General features: G+C 35.5%; 1 protein-coding gene across 1 annotated transcript; it reads left to right on the top strand.

The window, feature by feature from the left end:
* On the top strand, positions 1–23,014 carry LOC133527558 (LIM homeobox transcription factor 1-beta). Its single transcript, XM_061864617.1, has 4 exons — positions 1–772; positions 20,902–21,103; positions 21,297–21,913; positions 22,217–23,014. Exons 1-4 carry the CDS (start codon positions 682–684, stop codon positions 22,462–22,464), a joined length of 1,158 nt encoding a protein of 385 aa, XP_061720601.1. The 5' UTR covers positions 1–681; the 3' UTR covers positions 22,465–23,014.
* Positions 23,015–26,328: the final 3,314 nt, after the last annotated feature.

The raw sequence follows: 26,328 nt of genomic DNA, 5'->3' as shown, positions 1-26,328 counted from the left end.
ATGACATTGTCATTGATAGTGTCTGGTCCGCAAGTACCTGCCTTTCATTTTACAGATTGACTTAGTTTTACTCGATAACTAGACAATACTTGCAAGATACTGAAATCAGATAAGTACTTAAGATACGGTATGTTTTAATCAGGTACGCCTCAAAAATAATGCTTTATTTGCGAATTTATCAATAAAGATAGGTACCTACGTTAAAGCCTACAATACCTAACACAGTCAGTTCGATGCCTTCTCTCTCCAATATATTCTTCCATTTTCCAATTATACTGTATGAAATTTTCCGATAATACTTCGAATAGTTTGTCTAAAATAATGCTCACTTTAACGATAGCCATTCCATTGTAAATAAAAATACAGTAAATTCAGTGACATCACCGTTATCACTATTCGCTGTCTGGTGCGAAACACATAGGCTTTTTTCAAACGAATAAATACGATTTGTTGGTGCCATTTCAGCCAAGCGGCAAATATCATAGCTTTGATCTGTATTGGGTAGGTTGGGTTACGGATGATAAAGGCGGAGTTATTCGAAATGGGGGCCTCGTGATTGGTCGGGTGGGATGAAGGGGGACAGAGAGAGGCGCCTCGGCGTGGGTCGAAGATTGTCAGACTCGCCATTGTGAGTCCGGCCGGCGCGGCGCGAGTGTCTCGGGGTGCAGTGACGTGGACTGTATGGACAAAATGTTGGAATTTTACACAAATATGAATGCGGGATTGATGCAAGATGGGATGCAGCCGCCGCTCTCGTGCTCGGGCAGGACAGGTCAGTACCAAAATCTCACTACCTCTGTATGCTAGGATAGCTTGCAACCTAAACATTTCATATGCGACTACTTATGATATTACATATATTGAACTTATCATAATATATGTATGTCGGCGGCCAATCGTAAAATCAGGCATATCAGGAAATACCTAGGCATATCGGGAATCGTGAAAATCAATATCTCGTTCCCTGATCCCAGTCTTAATTCTGGGCAATTTGACTTTCGAGCATCTGAAGAACCTATCCTACGTATCTATTGGTTTCCTGTGACTACCGTCAAAACATTACACAGAAATTTTGCTATCAGCCTGATTTTACGATCGGCTGCCGACATATACAATCTGATTTTTATATACCTAAATATAATTATGTTGCCTGCTAAAATGATTTTATTGATTGTTGTTAAAATGTGATAAACGCTGCACTTATATGTAGGTTCCAGGACTATTTGTACCTTTTCAATAGGTGTCCCAGTACTGCACATCTAAAACGTATACATTATCAATATATAATACATATAAATATAAATATGTAGCATAGAAAACTATTCTTAAACCTAGACGCGCCTTAATCTTATTTAAGTTTGTTTTAACTCTATCATAGAAAAATAAGTAAGATGGCTCTAATTACTGGATGTATGTACACTGTAATAAGTAATCAGTTATCTAAATTATTTATAGGTACATAAAGAAATAAATTATTTCAAAACTATTTGTAACTAAAGGCCTATTTAGACGATTCAAGAACTATATATATTGCTAACTACAAATCACAATGAATTCCGCCGATTCACTAAATGCTGCAATGTGACAAAAACGGCATGCAAGTTTTTGAACCGTCTAATTAGAGCTTTAGGTAAGCAATCTAATACAATGTAACCTATAAGTACTGACTGAGAAAAAGGCCAGTTATTTAGTGTATAGATGCGCCTTCCTATCGAGTTAACTTATTTTTAAATGGTGCAATGATATATATAACCTTTAGGGCCACTTGCACCAATCACTAATCCGGGGATAACCGGTTAAACCTGGAGTTACCATAGTTACGAGTACAATTTGACACTGGGTTAACGGTTTAACCGGTTAACTCCGGGTTAGTGGGTTGGTGCAAGTCGCCCTTAGTGGAAAGAAGAAAAATTGTCGATTAAATTGTGTCGCTTAACTTCAAACTTAGATACCCATTCGACGCTCTTAGGAAATATCTACCCTATTCGCAAAATCGGAAGGTTGGTTTATTTGAGCTTGAAATTAAGCGACTCAATTTGAGTCAATTTATCAATAGCGTTACATAAAAACAATTGTATTGGTTTTCTTTTTGAAATCGAACGAAATAAAACAAAATTAACTTTGTTTTATAAAGTTTTATTTAATTATGATTTAAATTTATAGGTATGGTTGAACATGATGGGTAGTTTATAGCTATCTAATTATTATTACGTATGACCTTATTTATATAAAAAAATGAGTAAATTCGTCAAGTCAATTAGGAATTTTCTTAAAAATAATAAATATATAAACCAAATCACTGACTATTTATTAATTAATACATATATCAAGGTATTTATATTGAGAATAATTATAATGGTGTAGGTACTTATTTACGAATAAACAGTAAATAAATAAAAATTAATTAACATTAAAAAAAAAACATAAAGTACCTGTTCAATTTAAACATTCCATTTACTAAGTAGCAGCCTTCTCATTCAAAAACCGATCAAGAATGAGCCAGGCTATAATGATTTGTTACGTACTTTTATACGATATAAAAACCCACATCACAAATGCAAAAAAATGCCTCGATAACATTATTTACATGCTTTCATATACATATTAAAATGTAAAATTACTGCGTTAAAAAAAATAACTTTTTCTTGATACATAAACATTTTTACTATTTTTTAACGATAATACGCGTGCTTTTAATAATTGCAAAAAATATTTACATAGTTAAATCAAATTTCCTTTAGATGCGTTTTTTTACATTGATTTTTAACATTGTAGCCTGCGCGTAGAACCTCTACGGGTGCCGTCGGTCGCTTGTACGGCGCGTAGCATATCGTAGCGCAGCACCGCTACGTATTGAATTAAGGTTCTCTAAATTTGTTTTTTTTTTTATCCGATCAGCTTGCAGGTAAGTTAATGACTTAATCAGTCAATGCTTTTGAAATTAACATACTAAGTTGTTGTTAAAATCAGGACACAAATTATCTTTTTATATTAATACAGTTAGTTAAGCATAAAGGAAAGATTTTATTGATCATTTCACTGAAAAATAAAATGCATTTGTGGATATTGTTATAGAAATATTAGAATTCGCAATTTTATCTTGATATCTAAATAATGATAGATAGATAGATAGATAAACCATTTATTCTCTTGCCACAATACACACAACTAAACAAAAAAATAATACAAACAATAGCAACACCAAAATAAAAATTAAATAAAGAACAAAAAGCATCAATAAAAGGTAATGTGTGCTGTGTGCGTTGCAGCAAAACAAAAGGGTTCTGGCTCAGTAATACGCTCCACTCTTTCGGGTAATAATAATAAATATTTTGGGGATAATCTTACATAGATCGACGTAGCCCCTAACTAAGCAAAGCTTGTACTATGGGTCCTAGGCTACGATATACATACGTATATAGATAAATACATACTTAGGAACTCAGGAAAAAATATCTGTGTTCATCACACATAAATGCTCTTGCGATTCGAACCCGGGACCATCGGTTTCATAGGCAGGGGCTTCATAGGGCTTTACTCACTAAGCTAGAGCGGTCGTCAAATATATACTAAAATTATATCTATATCATTTAAGCTACTAGACCAAGTTTGGTATCGTTTTCGTATAAATCGGGGATGCCGAAGTAAAAACTTCAAGAATATGAAAAAAACTACAGAATAACTTTAATTTAAATGTGAGTCCCTGGGAAGAACATAGGATAGTTTTTGTCCCAAAAAATCATCCCTTAAGTGTGTGAAAAGGGAGATGGAAATTTGTACGGGGTATCAATAACCGCTTAACCGATTTAAATGAAAGATCTACAAATAGTCGTGAATATGATATCAAACTTACGGCCCGATTCGAAGAATGATTAAGACACGTTTTAAGATCTTGGAAATATCTTTAAAATATCGATAACTAAACGACATGTCAAAAGTGACGTTCATTTCGATTCCACTGTGACTGTGAGACTCCCAATAAGATCTATCTACGATATTTCTAACGTCAAAGTGACATTGGTTGCCCGAATCGAGCTGCTTCTGTCAATTATACGACATACAAACGATATGTAAATGAGAAATTATCTAAACCAGAACTTATCGTTATTTCATTCTTCGAATCGGACCGTTAGAACCTAAACATAAATAATTATTAACTTCAGACGTCGCTGACGCTGAAACACTGCTATGACAATGACAATCGTACCAACAAACGAAAAGTAAAAATGTATTGGGATGCTACGAAAAGTAAAAATGTATTAGGATGCCACGAAAAATAAAAATGTATTGGGATGCTACGAAAAGTAAAAATGTATTAGGATGCCACGAAAAATAAAAATGTATTGGGATGCTACGAAAAGTCAAGTGACTATTTCCATAGAATATTCAAGTTTCAATTGGCGTATTCTTATCTCAACGATTATCACCATGGCTAGGTGACAATCGTTCCCAGATGTCATTGAGTTATCGACTATCGTGCATTTCGCTCATACTTGTCCCGTACATATATTGACGCGGGCAACACGCACGATAATTAAATAATATGATTCCAATATCATTCTGATGCCCGTGTACGTTTGAATTGGCCTGTTAGGCCTGTTAGGGCTATTAGTCGTTCTTCAGTTTTTATGGCGCTCATTAAGTCATTGTCATTACCTACCTAATAGCTATACTTAAAGCTATGCTTAAAGTAACGAAAAAAAAATTGCTTCATTATTCTAGTCTCGGACTATCTATGTTTGACTTGACATGGCAATTCTTCTGTGAATTAATTTTCAAAACCTACCAAGTTTGGGTTCCTCCAAATACGATAAATAAGTATGGCTGGTATTTTTTTTCTTTGATTGAATTCATTATAATGTTTGTTTTATTATACCGGTAGATGGCGCATTTCTCTAATTTGGGTTAAAAAATATCTCAATTTACGGAAATTAACTTTGATGTTTAATTTCCTTAAATGTAGATAACCTATTAACCAAACGCCGAAGTTTTTGTTAATCTTGATTAACTTTCGGTTGGAACTTGAAACCCATGTTGTTGGTACTGTTTTAAATCCCAAAACATCTGTTCCGTTATCAGTTGTAATGATTTATCACATTAAATAAGGATTCAATCATTGTACCTAGTAATGTGATAGTGTCTGGCCCATAATACACGCCAATGACGCTACTACTTTGTCACTTGCCAAGTAGGTGCAAAGTTTATGGCGGCCTTTTGAGTGTCACGTCGACGAAGCAGTGGTCTATTGTGACGGCCCTTTAACGTTAATTTTCATTACTAGGTAAAGCCCGTCGTTGAATACAGGAAATTTCCGGTTTTTTTGGGCCGTAATGTTCTGTAGCTCATAGGGTTGTAATACGTGCCGCCCTAAGTAGATACCTCTTTTTGACATTAGTGGTCCGCAGGAACAGGGAATGTGCATTGCAGTCTCCTCTGACTTCTGGCAGAACCTGCATATATTGTCTTGTTTCTTCCCAATTTGAAACATGTGTTTGTTGAACTTACAGTTCCTGTCAATATTCTAGTCACCGCGCAGGTTTTGTGTCTTTTGAGCCCTAAAAGCTACTTAGCAGTTTTGCAGTTGAACCCTTTGATGATGAAGCTCTAGCTTTCGAGTGTTCCACAGAACGGGTCTGGGCCGACCAGGGGTAGGTGCTGAGTTGGCTTAGACGGCCTCTAGTATGAGTGACAGTTTCTTTGTGTATGTATTTTTATTTTAAGAGTGGACAACCGCGTCTCCGTACAAACATAGTCTTCATTTTCCTCTCTTGTTCCATGGTTTGGACCTCACCTAAACCATGGAACACATTATCCAGCGCTGTCCTCTGCATTCATACTCTGGACCACCGGAAGACCTACTACATCTTACAACCCATGCAGCTGCATGGCTGAGAACACTAAATGTTGACATTCGACTAAGGTCAAATGTAATTAAGTAAGGTAATTATAAGTAATTATGTTGTAATTTTAAAATATGACTAAATAAAAAAAAAAGAACCCCTGCTGGTTATTGACATCGAATAAAGTATTTTTACACAATTTATTGTATGTATATTGACCATAGCTATGCCCCTTTGGTCAACTTTTTTTGGAGAAGCAATCGCATATTTTATCATTAGATTTCTTCATTTTTTAAATTGTATTTTATAAATTCGAAGAAAACGCAAAAATGTAAAGGTTAATGTAATAAATTATTCGTGCTTAGCATCCTTACTTTAGTCGTCTATTAAGGTCATATCACTAAGGACCAATGGTATGGGTCGTTTCCCTATGATGCTGTGGAAAAGATAACTATAAAACTATCCAGTTTCTAAGTTATTACTGCTGCTTATCAGACAAGATTATCGTTCGAACAATGAAAGCCCGGCGCCACATAGTGAAACTGACTGGTAACCCCCTATATTCTATGTTGAAAAAATAAATTCGGAACAATTTTGATCATGGTTTAGTTACAATTACAATACCGTCTCATCACAATAAAATTGTTTCAGAGCTTAGTGCTCTGAGCTTGTATATGCGTTGAGAAATATTGTCAGAAATAAATTGATTTTTGGGAAGTACTTGTTGAAGATTTTAACTTACTGCCTTGCTGGAAAGCAGAGAGTAGGGTAGGAGGTAGGTAACATAATTTGTAAATATGTAGTACAATATTCTAAATGTAGTTTACAATAAATAACGAGTTTCCGCATAAAATACCTAAAGAAGCAGAGGTCAACAACGCTCTATGTCAGCTGTCATTACTGTCACTGTCAACAAATAGAACTTTTTCAAGAAATAGAAGTCGTTTTAATTCACAGAAGTGGTTCAGAATTCCTGGTTCTGTGATCTCTAGGGTCTTTACAGCTAGTGCCAGTTTGACACTGACATATTCGTTAACGTCTGCGTAACTTACTTTCTATGCATCTCGCTGGTACTGGGATATTAGTGCGAGTGTAAAGTAAGTTGCGCAGGCGTTAGCGAATATGTCAGTTTGACACTGATATCGCAGTCGTGGTACAACTTATAGAGTCTGTGTGGAAAGAGAAGAGTCGTGAAATGTATGGGGCCCCATACATTACACGACTCTTCTCTTTCCGAACAAACTCTAACGTTAATCGCTACATTTGACAAACGATACGTATGAACTTAGATCTTACAAACTTTAATTTTATCTGGTATGAAGTAGGCCCATTTTAGATTTAGATTTTTAGTTTTATAGTAGTTTTAGTTTAGTTGGTTGTAGTTTATTTATATAATTTGAATTATTGTAATTTTATTTCTTTTTAATAATCTGTAAAAAGCTTAAATTTGTCTTGTGCAATTGTTTTTTTTTTAATTGTATGAAGTATAGATACTCGTTTTTTGAACCTTAAAATTTTCAGCCAGCTGTCTAAATGAATGCTAGTTAAATCTAACTCAATAAACTACTATTATATTGTCGTTGAGATTCAAGATGGCGAAGACGTCTCGAGAATATTTTTTTGTGTTTTGCTCATTCATGTAGTTTAAAGTGTAATATTGAAAGCTTATTATGCAGTGAACTATCGTGGAACTGGGCAGCTAATGAAAAACTAATCTTGAGACAAGTTTATCTATGTTTTAATCAACACCCGGCAATCCATCGTGGCTTTTAGTAAAGTCCAGCTATCTCTTTACTAAAAGCAACTACCGAACAACGCCATGCTCTACGAGCACACTTAAAACGTACAACGTATCTTGACATTGGCAAAATCATCGTAGATTTGATGGAAGCCATATTTTAAAAGAAGGGGAAGGAACTACTATTACGTAGTCCTAGATTAAATTGCGAGGAAAACTGATTTGTGCATGATAATTATAGAAAGTGGTAACCTCAAAAAGACAGCTTCACGCCGGCATTTTGTTCGAGTTCGGTGGCGTGACCCGGGTGACCGGGACACGCCCCTCCCTCTGGGCGGGCCCCCCTGCATCCCCACCACTCCAAGGAGGGCTTTGAGGCGCCTCTGCTTTATATTTTGCTCCCAGCGCTGCTATTTTCTCCTTTGACTTACGTTTTTTAGAATCCATCTTAGTTAAAATGTCCAGATATTTTCTGTGCTTATTAACTTGCTACCTGGAAAGCACATTGATTCTGTGAAAAGCTGTGGATAGGTTATAAATTTTGGTAATTTATTTATACAGGATAATGAATACTGTTGTTTAAAAAACTTATGCAACACACTTAACAGGTTCAAACGACTCGTATAGACACCTCAGTGTATAGGTACGATAATTTTCGATCATTTTTAATCGATAAAATAATCGGCATCACAAGCATAAAAAAATACTCATCAACAATATAATCAGTAACAGTCTGTTTATTTTATTTTCCTGTAAAACAATCATTTTAAACTGATAACTTACATACATAAAAGCGCAACTCGCAATCGGCCTACTATTTCGAATTGGCGAGCCAATTCGAAATGCACAGTTTTTATCGCGTTACAAAGAGCCTATTAGCAGCCTGTTTTATTCACCGTCGCAGATAATTATAAAATAAAAAATGTTATTTCAACTATATTATAATGTCATCGACAGAAGCTTTTTGATGTTTACCAATATTACTTCACATAATGACCGACAACATAATTGGGAAACCTATTGACTGTAGTGTAAATAAATTACCTACCTATCACATCATGTACGAAATAAAGGACTATAAAATGATGAAATCGTAAAATGCTATCAATTAAGCACACAAATTCTATTTGACGCTCCCACTACGCATATAAAAAAATAAAAATAAACGATGTTTGCTCTATTTTGCAGGTTTATTTAGGCTGGTATTTGACTGATACCAGCCAGAGTAAGATTTTACATTTAAAAAAAAATACCACCATAAATAGTAAATGATCACCCAAAATTAATACTCCATTTTAATGTGAATTGATTACCAAATTTTTTACATTTTGGTATCCTATTTAAGCAAATAACTCCAAACTAATAATTGTTAACCCAAAAATAGTCAATAACCACCAAACTTTTAACCACATTTTAATTTAAAATGCAAACATGTAACTTCTCGTTATCCTATTAAATTAATTAATCCACTTCGTCACCTTATGCGACTTCCAACAAGGTTGCGTTAAACGTTTACCGCTATAATCGGTAAGTAGTAAGAGTTTGTGATGAGTAAATTCGTCGATTAGCTGAGCCGGTTCCATGGTGTAATGGTTAGCACTCTGGACTCTGAATCCAACGATCCGAGTGGAACCTGACTTTTTGTATTTTTTCTTTTTATATTTTCTATTATGCGCGTGGTATTCTTGCTATGCAGCGAAGTAAACAGTGTGAGCGTCGTGAAATTAGCTGAAATACGTACTTGTTGTTCTATTTTAATTTATAATATTCATTACTAGATGACCCGGTGAACTTCGTATCACTTACCTCTTAATATAAACCATATCTATTTTAGAGCATTATTTTCATCTCCATATTACGAAGTTTCACTTCTTCCGCGCGGAGGGACTCCACGCACAATTTTTTCTACTGGATTTTTTTTTATGTACGGCATTTCGTTTCTGTAAGGGTGGCAGTTCTAACCTAACCTAACCTAACCCACTTTGCTAGTATCATTTCGTTTCTGTAAGGGTGGCAGTTCTAACCTAACCTAACCCGCTTTTCTGGTAGCAGTTCGGTTCTGGGAGTATCGCAGTTCAAATTTAATCTAACCCACATTTCCCGCCATTTTGAATTGTTATCAAAAGGTGGGTAAGCATCAGTAACAAGTCGCCAGTTCGAAAAGCCGAAGACGTTTTGGAAAATTTATTGTAATTGGTTGCTATTATGTTTGTAAGAAACGAATAAAGTTAAAATATTGGTACAAGTATCAAATATTTTCACCATCAATCCGGTAATATCCCAACATCGTCAGAAGTTGCATCAAACAAAAATCGATAGGATTTTTGCCACGCCGCACGAACGTAAGGTTTTCTTTTCTTATAATTCAGTGAGTAAACTATATTTACCGAAAAATATATGGTAATCTTTTGAGATGGCTTACTTCATACCTGCGTGACAGAACGCAAGCAGTTACTATAAAGGTATACACTTCTAGTTTTGTTCCCGTATCTTCAAGCGTACCTCAGGGGTCCCATTTGGGTCCATTATTATTCAACATTTACATTATTGAGGTCGATGATGATTGTATGGAACTTTAAGCTGATCTTGATAGACTGGGATTATATTGTTCTATGAATGAACTGTACTTGAATATCGAAAAATGCTGTGTCATTCATTACATTTACAAGAAAACGCAGTAAAATAGAGTATAATTATTCATTAAACAACAAAAATTTAAGGGTCGTTTCTGAAGTGAATGATCTGGGGTTAAATCTTGATAGCGAACTACAATTTATTTTACACATTGACAAAATTTCAGCAAAAGCATACAGAATATTGGGATTCATTTTCCAACAAAGCAGGGATTTTACAAACCCTAAGACTCTGCAACTTCTCTTTAATGCATTTGTTAGGTCCAACTTAGAATACGCTACTACAGTCTGGAATCCTCATTTCAATGTTCACATTAACACAATTGAAAAAATTCAGAACAATACATACTAATGGGATTAGGTGTGATTGTAAAGAATGAATTATTTATTGTTAAGTATGTTAATAATGATGAAATTGATAATTCAATGTATATATTATACCGTATTTTTTGACATTTAGATTTAATTCTAGAAAGTTTCTAGGCTAGTATTTTTATACAATTTTGATGTTTGACGATCCTTCTGTGAAATTCTTATTATTAAGTTTACCATATCTATAATAATTCAATGTTTTTTTAGAACAATAATAACTGTATCAATAAATTGCTCTGATATTTAGATTAAGATGATATTTGTAAAATTTGACGATTTAAAAGTGCTTGTTGCTAGGCCTACTTGAATAAAGAATATTTTGACTTGACTTGACTACGGGACAAATCTTGCAAGTTAAATTTGACCCACTTCCCGGTTTCCGATGAAGCTAAAAATTTGCATACATATGTAAGTCGGGTGACAATGCATTATTATGGTACCATCAAGCTGATGATGGATGGTGATGGAGACAGGAGGTATAGGAACTCTGTGATAAAACAACGCAACCTAATTGTGTTTGGGGTTTTTAGAATTGTCTCGATGAGTATTAGTTGCCTGTGGAAAAAATGTACAGTTAGCGATAAAAGCTTGTACCACAAATGAAATTTTTGCCAAAAACTTATTAGTATAATGGACAAACTACGTACGTCTAGATTTCAACTTACAATGTGCCTATATGAGCTTAATTAGATTATTCACATCAAAACTACAATTAAAAATAAGTTTATTCACAGTGTAAGTTTATTCTGAATATTGTAAGTCCATGTGTACACAAGACCATGTGAACCATAGGTCCAAAAAATATAAAAAAAATCGTGGAAGTAGAGCTTAAGAAAGACATTAAATGAAAACTATAGCAGACATGATCAGTTTAGCTGTTTTTGAGTTATTGCAAAAAGTTTTCCCTTCATAGTAAAAAGACTGACTTTAATTAGGTACTGATTATGCAAATTTGCCTATTTGTTTAACTCGGGTGAAAGGTACCGTTTCATCCCTTGGTTAACAATTTACTATACTTTAAGCTCCAGTTTAGCTTATTGTGACGGAAGAGTAACTACGGAACCCTACACTGAGCGTGGCCCGACATGCTTTTGGCCGGTTATTTAATATTTTAGCTTGCGTGAGAGCTGTGTGTCTTCGAAATGTCATAATTTAAATTAGTGGCATTAAAAGGGTCGCAAATAGCCAATCCGCCTTTATTTAAAGGTAGGGAGAATAGGTCGGCTTCAATTGGAGAGATGTCACTTCCAAAGAGCGTTGGAAGGAAGATGTGGTATGTGTTAGTGGTTCAAAAAATTTGTGGGAGCTTTTCAGGACACGTAGTAGGTATGACCATTGGAATTGATTTGTTTTAGTGAGGGCGGTGTAGGCGGCTTGAGGAGAGTGATATTTTTTCAACGGTGGAGACGAATTTCTTTACATTATTTTTTATGAAATCCTCTTTTCCTTCATCGATGCAGCTTCCCAGAAAGCGAGATCCGATGACAATAGTTAGATTAGTACTTTTGAAAATCTGTTGAGCTGCTTGTTTGTCAGTTTCAGATACTATAAGCAATGTCTTTTTGGCTTGCGGAAAGTAGCCAAAGGATGGTCGTGCCATATTTATATTATTCCACCAATTTCGTAATTTTTTTAAATGTGCTGTGAATCGTCTGCATACCAAGACTTTATGGTATTTTCATCTTTCATTTTGGTTATAATGGGCAGGGTTGCAAAGGCGTACAGGGGCTTGGCCAGTGGATCTCCTTGAGTTATCCCTTCTCTGCTGTATAGTCTCATGTCAGAATCGCGGATGTCAAGGTATATGATACCCCACTTGACCTAGTCACTAGACTTTGAAATTTTGCCCCTTCTTCATATTGGGTATTTTCCATAGTTAATAAAAATAAACATAATACTTTCAATAGGTCCGGGTTAGCGTTGTTTTTAACTATTCCAAATTTCAAATCGACAGCTTAAGTGGTTCTCGAGATATTTAGAGATGTGACAGACAGACGGACGGACAGACAGAGTCGCACTATAAGGGTTCCTTTTGTACCTTTTTGGTACGGAAACCTAAAAACAAGACATTTTGATCTTAGTTCATATTGGATACCATAATGCAGGGTAACTTTATGTACAGTCCAGTGTAAAAATATGGGTGTACACATCTTACTCAAAAATATGTCCCATAGCATCTTGTTCCAGTGTAATAAGAGCGTAGTACCATATTTATGAGACGATTTTTTCGATACATATTTTTGCACTTGACTGTAAGTTAGTATTACTTAGTGCTTTTTATACCGATATCGGTTTTCATTCAGCCACGCTGTCCTGTCCAACGCAGCATTACTTATAAAAGCCTTGTTGAAGTTAAAGGACTAGAATACAAAGTTATAACTTGTTTCCTTTCTTATTTGTAAACACAAAACCTCTATGAGAGTCGGTTATTAAACCTAATAATGGTATAAATCATAGTTGTTAGTTGAAATGAGAAAATAAAGCTCAAATCAATTTTTTCATAAGGAATAAATGACGGAATCACTTTGCACTCCACCGGAATTTAGTGCGGATGCAGAATTTACTTCAAATAATTTGTTGCCGTCAAAATCAAGGGCGCAACGCGCAACCGTAGCAACCATATAGTTTTCGGCAATTTTGTGAATTGAAAAACTAATAAAATGCCCACATTTTCTTAGAAACCGTTTTTGTGGCATATTTTAAAGAACTGACATTATTTATAAAATCGTCGACATGCTTAGGGAAACGATATATGAGAAGCATAATATCAACATAAATACACAAACAAGTGCGAGACGGACTCGCGCACGAAGGGTCCCATACGATTATTTATAAAAAGGGCAAAAAAAATATGTTTGTTGTATGGGAGCCCCCCTTAAATATTTATTATATTCTGTTTTTAGTATTTGTTGTTATAGCGGCAACAGAAACACATTATCTGTGAAAATTTCAACTGTCTAGCTGTCACGGTTCATGAGATACAGCCTGGTGACAGACGGACGGACAGACGGACAGCGAACTCTCAGTACTAGGGTCCCGTTTGACCCTTTGGGTACGGAACCCTAAAAACTATGTAAACGTGTATCCGTCTGACTGTCGTCATAACTGGCTAAAACGACAGCCACAATCAAAGGGCGTAATGGACAAAATGCGATTCAGGAGAACAAAAAACCGTTATATGTATTTTGAGAAAAAAAATATTATAAGCTTATTTGAATAAAGTGATGCCTGTTAGAGCCTCTCACTTAAGCTTTTTGAGCAATTTTAAATTGATTGGTTAACGCCAAAATATTACCTAGTGTTTTTAAGGACATCCCTTACGTAAATTTTTTGCCATGTTTACTTTATTGGCATACTTACTAGGGTTACTGCGCTAGTTATTACATTTGAATATGAACCTACCTTACCGCACAAGTTTGGACTTATTGCAATCCCTGAACAATAGATATAACTACAAAAAGCGGCCAAGTGCGAGTCGGACTCGCCCATGAAGGGTTCCGTACCATTTATGACGTATTAAAAAAAACTACTTACTAGATCTCGTTCAAACCAATTTTCGGTGGAAGTTTGCATGGCAATGTATATCATATATTTTTTTTAAATTTTTCATTCTGTTATTTTAGAAGTTAAGGGGGGGGGGGGGACACACATTTTATCACTTTGGAATTGTCTCTCGCGCAAACTATTCAGTTTAGAAAAAAAATGATATTAGAAACCTCAATATCATTTTTAAAGACCTATCCATAGATATCCCACACGTATGGGTTTGATGAAAAAAGATTTTTTGAGTTTCAGTTCTAAGTATGGGGAACCCCCAAAATTTATTGTTTTTTTTCTATTTTTGTGTAAAAATCCTAATGCGGTTCATAGAATACATCTACTTACCAAGTTTGAACAGTATAGCTCTTATAGTTTCGGAAAAAAGTGGCGGTGACATAATCGGACAGACAGACGGACATGACGAATCTATAAGGGTTCCGTTTTTTTGCCATTTGGCTACGGATCCGTAAAAAATGATATTTCGCAAGTAGCGATTTAAAATATAAGTATTAGACGAAGTGTAAATATAACCATTATGCCAAGAATAACATTATGTATGTCGTTGATTAGGTAATATCGTAGTATGCCTTGTATTACGTTATTCATTCAAAATGACAATATAAAATATAGAAAATGACAATATATCAAACTATAATAAATTCAAAAAACCGGCCAAGAGCATGTCGGGCCACGCTCAGTGTAGGGTTCCGTAGTTACCATAGATATAAGAAGTAAGGAGATTTATAACGAAGCATAATTTCAACGAGTCTCGCTGTCTCCAACTGTCCCCTACCACATCATTAAAGGCGTGGCCAGACAACCAACTCACGCGCTGTGATTGGCCAAACCGCGCGGTGTAGGAGCCTAGAGCGGCGGCACTAGAGTGAGGACAATTCGATAGAACTATCGATATTTTACATATTCTGAACATGACCTTAGAGTTTTGAAATTTTTGTTTTAAGTAATAATTGCCATAGATTTAATTTATATTCCTTTAAATTTTTGACCTTATTTGCGAGCTAAGAATTTTAAGGTACGTGTAAGGTATATTAGTTAATCCATAAGTTCTCTCACAAAGGTTTTTACTGATAAAATGTCATACAAAGCTTTTAATTTAAAAAAAAAAAACATGTACCATGATCCGAAAACTTGTTTATGCTAAACTAATCAAATTGGTTTAAATTTTAGTCATTATTTGATGTAATGTTTGTTTAAATTCTTTACTTTGGGATTGTCGTTAGACGCGAGCGCTCGCCTGGATTCTACTTCACAAAACGGAGTAAAAATCAGTGTTTCCTTAAAAAAAATAGTTTCAGTTTATTATAGCATATTTCGTCACCGATTGAAAGCAATTCCAGCATGTTACATAGAGTTATGAAGAACTGCGCAAGCAAGTTATGGTAAATTATATTGTAAGTATAATGCACCATTAAAATAAGCTTTTAAATCATATGTACGAATAATAAGAAAAGATTAATCATAATTATCAGTAAAAATCTTTCTGATAGAACTTTTGGATCGACTAAGTATATTTTAAACATATTTATATTCTATCGTTATATAAATGAGGCGAAGTGTAACTGGAAACATTTTTCTTGAAAATGATCCAAACAAATAACACTTTTCTCGCTTGGAAACCAGTTAGGGCCTCTACATGTAGCATTTATCCATTTTTCTTTAATACTCGGATTTTTCGGGAAACTGAAAAAAATTGCAATCATGAACATATTTGATTATACCTAGTGCAGTTATTCGAATCGTTGCTAAGAACCTGAATAAAATATACTTCCTTCTTCCTTGCGTTGTCCCGGCATATTGCCACGGCTCATGGGAGCCTAGGGTCCGCTTGACAACTAATCCCAAGATTTGGCGTAGGCACTAGTTTTTACGAAAGCGACTGCCATCTGACCTTCCAACCCAGAGGGTAAAACTAGGCTTTGTGGGGATTCATCCGGTTTCCTCACGATGTTTTCCTTCACCGAAAAGCGACTGGTAAATATCAAATGATATTTCGTACATAAGTTCCGAAAAACTCATTGGTACGAGCCGGGGTTTGAACCCGCGACCTCTGGATTGCAAGTCGCACGCTCTTACCGCTAGGCCACCAGCGCTTCAAATAAAATATACTTATAGGTATAAACTATAATGTTATAAATAAATTGTACTTAATTAAATCAGTTTATTTTTTGGCGTACCTATTCGATTTTTAATCCAAATTAATAAGTATTAAATTAAACATTAGGTGCATATAAAATAATTGTTAAATTTTACTTGAAAAATAATTATTTTGATACACACTATATCCAAACATTTTTATCGATAACGCTCAAAGATCAATTATATGCACGAGCACCACTCTATTTCGCGGCGTCAGTGAAGGGAGCGGTTGGCAGTCGTACCAAGAAACAATAATGCCCCTGTGAATATCGTTAGCGGTTTAATGCATTGCGCCGTTGCTTAGGACACTACAAATAGTTTTCCATGCCAAAGCGTCAATGTAGAATGCATAGACAAATTGCCACGCGTTTGAATGACGACATGGTCTGACTCAGAAAAATCATATGTCACTGGATTTATTTGTTAAAATGTGTGGTTTTATTGACTAATACGTGAAAAAAATGTACTCACATGTGGTATGTAACTTATAGTTTTTGGATGCACTCCTATTTCGACACAAAATAACGCTATAATTCGGCATTTCAAAAAAATTGACGCGCACATTGTTCAATGACAGCTAATTTGCTACTGTCTTATGGCGGGCCGGTATGGCCACGATGTGGCCATGTCGCGGCGACACGCGCCACGCCTCCGTCAGCCATCTAGTACTTTCTATGATCTGAGGTAGTTACTCTTCCGTCACAATAAGCTAAACTGGAGCTTAAAGTAAAGTAAATTGTTAACCAAGGGATGAAACGGTACCTTTCACCCGAGTTAAACAAATAGGCAAATTTGCATAATCAGTACCAAATTAAAGTAAGTCTTTTTACTATGAAGGGAAAACTTTTTGCGATAACTCAAAAACAGCTAAACTGATCATGTCCGCTATAGTTTTCATTTAATGTCTTTCTTAAGCTCTACTTCCACGATTTTTTTCATATTTTTTGGACCTATGGTTCAAAAGTTAGAGGGGGGGGGGACACATTTATTTTTTCTTTCGGAGCGATTATCTCCGAATATATTCACTTTATCAAAAAATGTTTCTTAAAAACCCCTATTAGTTTTGAAAGACCTTTCCAACGATACTCCACACTCTAGGGTTGAAGCGAAAAAAAAATTCACCCCCACTTTACGTGTAGGGGAGGTACCCTAAAAAAATTAAATTTTTAGATTTTATTGTACGACTTTGTCGGCTTTATTGATTTATATATCCATGCCAAATTTCAGCTTTCTAGTACTAACGACCACGGAGCAAAGCCTCGGACAGACAGACAGACAGACAGACAGACGGACATGGCGAAACTATAAGGGTTCCTAGTTGACTACGGAACCCTAAAATCCGTCCGTCCGTCTGTCACATTGCTAAAACTACTTAAGTCATGAATAACGCTATATAAACACACACCCAAACACATAGAAAGTGCTATTTTTAGGTTCCGTAGTTAACTAGGAACCCTTATAGTTTCGCCATGTCCGTCTGTCTGTCTGTCTGTCCGAGGCTTTACTCCGTGGTCGTTAGTGCTAGAAAGCTGAAATTTGGCATGGATATATAAATCAATAAAGCCGACAAAGTCGTACAATAAAATCTAAAAATTTAATTTTTTTTAGGGTACCTCCCCTACACGTAAAGTGGGGGTGAAATTTTTTTTTTCGCTTCAACCCTAGAGTGTGGGGTATCGTTGGAAAGGTCTTTCAAAACTAATAGGGGTTTTCGAGAAACATTTTTTGATAAAGTGAATATATTCGGAGATAATCGCTCCGAAAGAAAAAAAAATGTGTCCCCCCCTCTAACTTTTGAACCATAGGTCCAAAAAATATGAAAAAAATCGTGGAAGTAGAGCTTAAGAAAGACATTAAATGAAAACTATAGCGGACATGATCAGTTTAGCTGTTTTTGAGTTATCGCAAAAAGTTTTCCCTTCATAGTCAAAAGACTTACTTTAATTAGGTACTGATTATGCAAATTTGCCTATTTGTTTAACTCGGGTGAAAGGTACCGTTTCATCCCTTGGTTAACAATTTACTATACTTTAAGCTCCAGTTTAGCTTATTGTGACGGAAGAGTAACTACGGAACCCTACACTGAGCGTGGCCCGACATGCTCTTGGCCGGTTTTTTTTTAAATAACTATGGAAAATGTCCAATATGAAGAGAGGGCTCAAAGTCTAACGACTTGACCTAGTTCAAGTGAAACCCCATTTTAAAAAAGTAGAAAAACATAGAAGATACATAATTAATAACTATTCGGGTAATTACTTAGTTTTTGAAGACGGTGCCAAACCAAAATTATTATTTTGTAAAATTATTATTAATTACTTTTTGGCAGAATTTGCTTTACGACGGGATAGGGACTGGACAAGGGTAGAAGTGGAGTATTGTATAAAAAATATTTCGTGCTTTTTAGTGGGTTGGTTTTTTTATTACTAGTTTATTTTTTATTACACTTGACCTGAAAGTAATATTATGTTATGTGTGTATTTATTACTAGTGGCAGTAGTGGTTCTGGGAGTTGTAGACCTCGAGCTTAGAAAATGTAAAAGTGAAAAATACTTAGTTCGTTGAGTCGTTACACAGTGAACTAACAATGTTATTAAGCGCTATAGGTGTTATTGGCACTTAAGTCCTTTGTGCCAATTTTCACATTTTGAAAAAAGTCCAAAAACTGGATTGACAAATAAATTATATTCAATCATAGAATCTGGTTACAAAATTTCACGTCAATCGGTTGAGAATCGCGACGTGAAGAGGAGAACATCCAAACATACGAAAGCAAAATGCCCGAGTTAAAACGTTAAAAGTTGCGTTCGGCGCTCGATGTTACAAACTTGGATTTATTCATTGGGTTGACATGATAAACAAGTCAGCAAAAAATCAGTACTACCGGATTTGACGCAATGAAACCCCGAGGTTTCTTCAGGCGACACAGTTATTGAATTTGTTTCACTAGGGATGTTCGGGTATTCGATCTGGGTAAGTTATTAATCTAAGAAGTAGGTATTAAGCGAACATACCGTCATATCATCCAATCAGCCAACTTGAAATTTTGCCACGCTTTAAGGCGTTTACACGTTTAATGTTATCTTCCGAGTTTAACCACTTTGTTTTATTAACTTTGATGGTGTACTTACTGAGGCCAAGACGTTTATTGGGGAAGTGGGCAGACGTTCGCGGGAGAGTAGTCATGCTCATGACAGTCATGACCCTCGCTCCGGGTCGTTTCTTATGCAAAGCTTGTCCATCCCATGGGCCATTTGCATCTGGAGGAGCACGGGGCGTATTTTGTGAATAGTTCTTGTTACTTGTCAAGCAGATTATAAAGTATCGCTGTTATTTTTATTAAAACAAATAAAACGTCTTTGAAGGCGTGTTTTGATGCTTACTATTTCATATAATAACTAGCTTAACAAAGAAATATTTGGTGTTGCCACTACCTATGTTTCGGCTTTAGTTTCATGTTAATTTATTTCTAAAATTTCATGTACCACTTGTCACTGGAATTTAAACATAGGTAGGCTCCACCTATGTTTAAATCACCACAAAGAGAAGAATCGTGAAATGTATTAGATCCAATACATTCTACGACTCTTTTCTTTCCGCACAGACTCTACTTATAGCAAACACTCCCCTTATATTTCCACATCTTCCCTCGAGAACGCAGCACTGGCGACACTCATCTGGACGGCTGGCTAAAATAATCCAGATGCAAAGGAAATGACAGTTATGAGTTATCGTTTTGGATGTGCAATTACTGGTATAGATTTTTATTTCAACAAAGAATCAAATTATTTCATATTATGTTATATTATATAGATCATATTCCCTAATGTTGCTTTAGCGAATTCTTATATTTAATACTTTCTTGTAACATTGATGTGCACTTGTTAATAAATTGTATAGTTCGTGTCATCCATGATGTCGCGCTGACTTGTCAAATCTAACCTTTAAAAACATGACAATACGAGTCAAGCAAGGCACGCGTCGTCGTGAATGACACGATCTATACAAATATTGTCATTATACATTGTGAGTTTTGTATTCTGTTTTGAAAATGTCCTGAATATAATGGTATATACCTAATAATCAAAATAAGTTTTAGTATACACATTTATACCTACCACATTTTGTTCTTTGGGGGTACGGCCGTGCCCCCGCCAAGACGAGACAAAGGGCAAAAGGCAGTGCCTATTTTTTCTCGGCACGTTTCGTCGTATTTTTGAATCCTCGTAATGCCTTTTATGACATGTCAGAATATTATAATAATGATTTGAATTTTAATTTAATTTAATTTATTGGATGTATGAATTGTGTTGATTATTAATATTATATATTGTTATATTTTATATTATTTAATTTGATAATTTTGACATATCAGAATATTATAATAATAATTTAATTTATTGGATATTTGAATTGTTTTGATTATTTTTATACTGTTTTATTTTACTGTATTGAATTTGATTATTATTATTTATTATCTTAATTGTACTGAAATTGACATAGACCTAATTATATATTGTATTACCTTTTGACTTGTAAAATTTGTAATTTTATCAATAAAGGAATATGAATATGAATATACTTTACCTTCAAGGAGCAATTAACTTAGGCTTCCTTTTCTCAGAACTCAACGCAAGTATCAAACGGGAAAAAATAGTGGAAATCTGCGAGGGATGCGGTCAAAAGATACAAGACAGATACCTCATGCGGGTCGGAGAGTTGTCGTGGCACGAGCACTGCCTTAGCTGCTGCGTGTGCGGCTGTCCGCTCGCGCACACCTGTTTCACGCGCAACGCCAAGCTCTACTGTAAACCCGACTATGACAGGTAAACACTGACAACCTAGAAAACATAATCAATAATAAAGATTTACGTTTGTTATCTTTAAGCGTAAGCGTTATTGCGAAGTGCCCGCGAATTTCAATGCAATGCGGACTATGCGATTGTTTTTGGTAAATTTATATCTTAATTGTGTTTTCCGAGTAGCATTTCATTAGTATCTATTCATGTTTGTCCTTAGATTGTTTGGAGTTAAATGCACGAGATGCGGCGATCGCCTCCTTCCACAAGAAATGGTCATGCGAGCTCAACAGTACGTTTTCCACATTCAGTGCTTCGTGTGTGTCATGTGCTGCCAACCTCTTCAAAAAGGCGAACAGTACGTGATAAGGGCTGGCCAAATATTTTGTCGACAAGACTTTGAAAAAGAAATGTATCTGATGCAGCACGCAGAAGATGACATGATTATAGACGACTCGGAGCGTCCGCGAGACGGACGCCGAGGGCCGAAGCGCCCGCGCACTATTTTAACATCTGCCCAAAGAAGGCAGTTCAAAGCATCATTCGAAGTTAGTCCTAAACCGTGCCGCAAAGTTAGAGAAGCTCTCGCAAAAGACACTGGCTTGAGCGTGCGAGTAGTACAAGTATGGTTTCAAAACCAGAGAGCTAAAATGAAAAAAATCCAAAGAAAAGCAAAACAAGAGGGAGATAAAAATAATGACAAAGATAAAGATAAGGATGAGAAAAGTATCAAACAGGAATCTCCGTCGAGTGAGCATGGGAACTATTTAGGGCTTGACGGATCATATTCAGCGTCTAGCCAACCCCTAAATCCAAACCTGCCGTACTCCCCCGATGGTAAGTCTATCAACAAAATAAAATGAATGAGATTGAATCGACAGAGTGCACACGGGACTCGCGGGCCGGAAGTCTACTTTGAACATTTCCAACTATAAATTCCGTAGAAGTAGGTGAAAACTCGGAACACAATTTGAAATAAAATTAAAGTTGAAGATAAAATCGAGTACATCCCAAAATCCTAGCATTTAAAAGATTAGATAGATTAGATAAATTAAGGCCCCATAACATCTTAACTTTGAACCAATTTATTATTCTTATAGGTACCTATAGCTTTATGATTTATTTTTTTGTGTGTTTCAGACTATCCAGCACATTCCGGAGACAGCTTTTGCAGTTCAGACATATCACTAGACGGTAGCAACTTCGATCAACTCGACGAAGGAGCTTCCGACACCATGAGTTTACAAAACTTAGAAGTCCAGCATCACTCTCACCAGCACGGTGGGCACACTGCTCACGAGCCCCTGAACCTGGGCACGGGCGCGGTGGTGAATCCCATAGACAAATTATACCTTATGCAGAATTCGTATTTTAGTACTGATCACTGATTCGGGAGAGGAGGCGCGGTTCGGCGGCACCGCAGGCAGCTCCGCGGCCCATCCGCGTCAGCCACTGCGTCCAATGCACAACCCCAAAATATCTTCAATGTAACTACCAATTCTTTATGGAATTCACTTGTGGACTTGAACAACTATTACTCGGATAAATATTTTATGGTATAGGTTGGTGAAGTGCCTGTTCATAACATGATGTAAACTATTCGAGTGAACCTATCCGAGTCAATGTCACCAAAAAAGAAAATACTTATCATTCAAGGCACCATTTTCAACACCTGTATATTTGTAAAAATGTTAGTAGGTAACAAATGTAAAAAAAAGATACTATATTAGTAGTAAGAATAATAAAGTACATTTACTTACTTTCCAAAAAGTCTTGAGTAAATGTTGTAAGTATGTAATAAGTTTTCAGTGCCGAATTAGTTACTTATTTAATATGAAATATACTTCATATGATAATTTCTAAGAAAATGTAAAACCTTATTTGAGTTAGACCATGCTAAAATTTGAAAGCACAGACTAATATGGAAGTACTGTTTTAACCTTTTGAACGCCACGCCTATCGCACGCGCCGCGTAATCGTGAACCTTGTCGGTACGCATGAAGGTTGATATTGCGCTGTAGCCGCGCGCTTCATATGACGTCTTTGGCGGTCAAAAGGTTAAGCGTTCCACGCTCTGTGGAAGTGGTATTATAAACGTCATCAAATTGGTAGTCTCTGTTATCAAATTCGTTGCAGAGTTAGCTTGGTCTAACTCTAGTATTATAGGCGCCAAAATGTTAGTAAGTAATAAAATTAAATCGAATGTGCATAAAGTGTACAAAACTATTAAACCAGGCGTAGATATTAGGGAGGTGATATGTGTAATGTATGTGGAATTAATACTGTAGTTGGCTGATATACCTACAATTATACAAAAGGTACCTGTTTTTCTGATTATTACAGAAAAAGCAGGAGATATAACAGCAGGCCAATGCAGAAAATACAGTGTAATATTAGGTAATTTTATGAGATTTTGTTTTATGTTTTTATCATTCTTATACCTATTTCAAATAAAATTGCTATGGTTAGGTATCTAAATCGTAGGCACCAAAAATTATTCAGACCGTAGTGTAAGTAGGTACTTGTATTAACTCTAGTTAGATACGCCTATTAACTCGGGATTGGTTCCGCAAGACTTGGGCTGGCATTTTCATGAGCTTTTTACGTGAAGCGTTTTGATTGATGTTACATAGGCATAACATATGAAATACATAGCATGCGTCCAATAGATTTAATTGGTAATATTTATCTAAAGCCACATGAGTCGGATTGATACTGTGAAAATAGTATGTTTTCCCATAAGATCATTACCTACCTAATAATTGTTTTGTATCGTTAAGTTGTAAAACGAAACGTAAGAAGACTATAACCTAACATTGCAGAGATAACAAGTTGGTACTTAGCATTTTTCTTCAAATACGAGTACATAACTGGTATGAGTGGTATGCGAGTCTTATTAGAAAAGACTACCTATTCAGTATTGATAATCACATGAATAACGATTGAAGTGTATTTGAATAGGTATTATTTATTATCCAGCGATAACCGATATACTTAATGTATGTATGTAGTTACGTATTCGAAGGTATGACGAAGATTAAAATAATACACAGATTGAAATAGTCCCAAACAAAACAAAGCTTAAACTACTTATTTATTGATAGGGAGGTGCTTGCGACGTAGTTCATGTTACCAGCAAATACATATTGTTTTCCAAAATAAAATATTTATCCAATTCACGAATTATAAATACTTATTATAATTTGTTATTTATTCGTAAATGCAAAAAAAGTAAAGGCTTTTTTTTTATTTTATTCAACTTAGCTTATAAAATGTAAGATGATGAGCTAGTATAATGGCCTTCATATGTCTCCACAAAATAGTTTCAGACAATGTTCCCAATGGCAAAGTTAATAAAATTAATCATTGCATGAGTATTTAGATCTCAACAAGTGTCGAAAGTACGGGTGTTCGCAGTACGACAGTTTCCCCTAAACACTGAGAAAAGTACGTAAAAAGACGTCACCATCTCAGGAACAAAGTCGAGATCATCGCTCAAATTTGAACCCAGGGTGCGTAGACAAGATACCAATCGTTAACTCCCCGTAGCGAACGAAACGCAACTGTCTCTGTCGTACTAATATAGAAGAGTGGTAGAGAGAGATAGCTACGCTACGGAGAGTGAACGATTGACGTCTTGTCGTGAGAGTCAGAATGGGGGGTGTACCTAAATAAAAATAAATGAAAAGCATACCTACCATATTTTGTACATGATTTGTACTATTTAGTACCTGCGTTAAAAAAAATTGTACCTCACGGTACACAAAGTTATCATCAAAAAACAGTACACCCGCCATCCTGAGAGTCAGAATGGCGGGTGTACTTTATTACGCTATTTTCCCGTGGTTATTAATAAATTCTATAAAAGCCAAATTTTTGTACCTTTTTTGTACCTTCATATTCAATTATAATATAAGCCATTTTATTTGTGGTTTCCAAGATTTACTCATTTTATATTTTGCTTGCTATTACAATTTCGCAGGCGTTGTCATTTTTCAAGTTATCGGTCTCATTTTTAAGAAAAAAACGCTAAGGTACAATATTTTTATTACGCCAGGAATTAGTACCTTTGATGTTTAATCTATTAAGTTCAAATAACTCGGAAAAACATGTCTTAAAAATGATTTTTCTTAGAAAGATTTCTTTGAACTGGCGCCTAGCCTTTTTTAAGACATGATTTTCTGAGTTATTTAAACATAACAGGTTAAACATTAAAGGTACTAAATCGTGGCTTAATAAAAAGAATTGTACCTTAGCGTTTTTTCTTAAAAATATGATAGATAATTTGAAAAATTATAACGCCTGCAAAAGTGTAATAGCAAGCAAAATATAAATGAGTACAACTTGGAAACCACAAATAAAATGGCTCATATTATAATTGAATATGAAGGTACAAAAAAGGTACAAAAATTTGGCTTTTATAGAATTTACCAATAACCACGGGAATATAGTGTAATAAACTACACCCGCCATTCTTACTGTCAGGATGGCGGGTGTACTGTTTTTTGGTGATAACTTTAAGTACCGTGAGGTACACATTTTTTTAAAGGAGGTACTAAATAGTACAAATTAGGTACAAAAATATGGTATGGTTTTCATTTAATTTTATTTAGGTACACCCGCCATTCTGACTCTCACGTCTTGTCTACGCACCCAGGACTACTATCTTAGCAGGCATGGATTCCAAAGCCATGAATGCTTTAATTTTAAGGGGTTCCGTACCAAAAAGGTACCTACAGAAGGAACCCTAATGGTGCGACTCTCTCCGACGTCGACGTCTGTCACGTCGCTAAATATCTCGATAACTGTAACTGTATGACTAAGCTATCGATAAATAAAACAAAGTATAGTAGTTACTAGGTTAAATTAGGTATCGGGTATCATTTGAAGAATTATCCCTGAAACACCAACATACATACATTTGATCGCGCAAATTAGTTAGGTAGCCTCTTTGCCGATAGATGGCGCTGTACACAATTATATTTATGATGGGAGAGCTCAAGAGGGGATTTTTAGAGTTACTCGACCTCGTCAGATTAAGAGGGATATCTTGCATCCTATTGAGTACCTCCACCATGTATTAGTCTTTGAAACAGAGCCGCGTGTCCATGGCTGCATGAATAGTAAAAAAATCGCCGGTCAGAAATAATCGAGCGCGTCAGATTAAGATGTAGTGGATTAATTACTTGTTAAAAAGTGTACTTTTCAATAATCTGAACAATTCAGCGAACCGTAAGCGAGTGACAGGGTTA

Source organism: Cydia pomonella, chromosome 1, assembly GCF_033807575.1.
Source record: "Cydia pomonella isolate Wapato2018A chromosome 1, ilCydPomo1, whole genome shotgun sequence".
NCBI classification, from domain to species: domain Eukaryota; kingdom Metazoa; phylum Arthropoda; class Insecta; order Lepidoptera; family Tortricidae; genus Cydia; species Cydia pomonella.
This window is presented reverse-complemented; position numbering and strand designations above follow the sequence as displayed.

What these genes read in the sequence shown, in the direction of transcription:
- LOC133527558 (XM_061864617.1), top strand. Translation starts at nt 682, where the DNA reads ATGGACAAAATGTTGGAATTTTACACAAATATGAATGCGGGATTGATG. An exon ending in TGTAAACCCGACTATGACAG is followed by an intron (nt 21,104 to 21,296) that starts GTAAACACTGAC and finishes GTTTGTCCTTAG; the next exon opens with ATTGTTTGGAGTTAAATGCA. An exon ending in CCTGCCGTACTCCCCCGATG is followed by an intron (nt 21,914 to 22,216) that starts GTAAGTCTATCA and finishes TGTGTGTTTCAG; the next exon opens with ACTATCCAGCACATTCCGGA.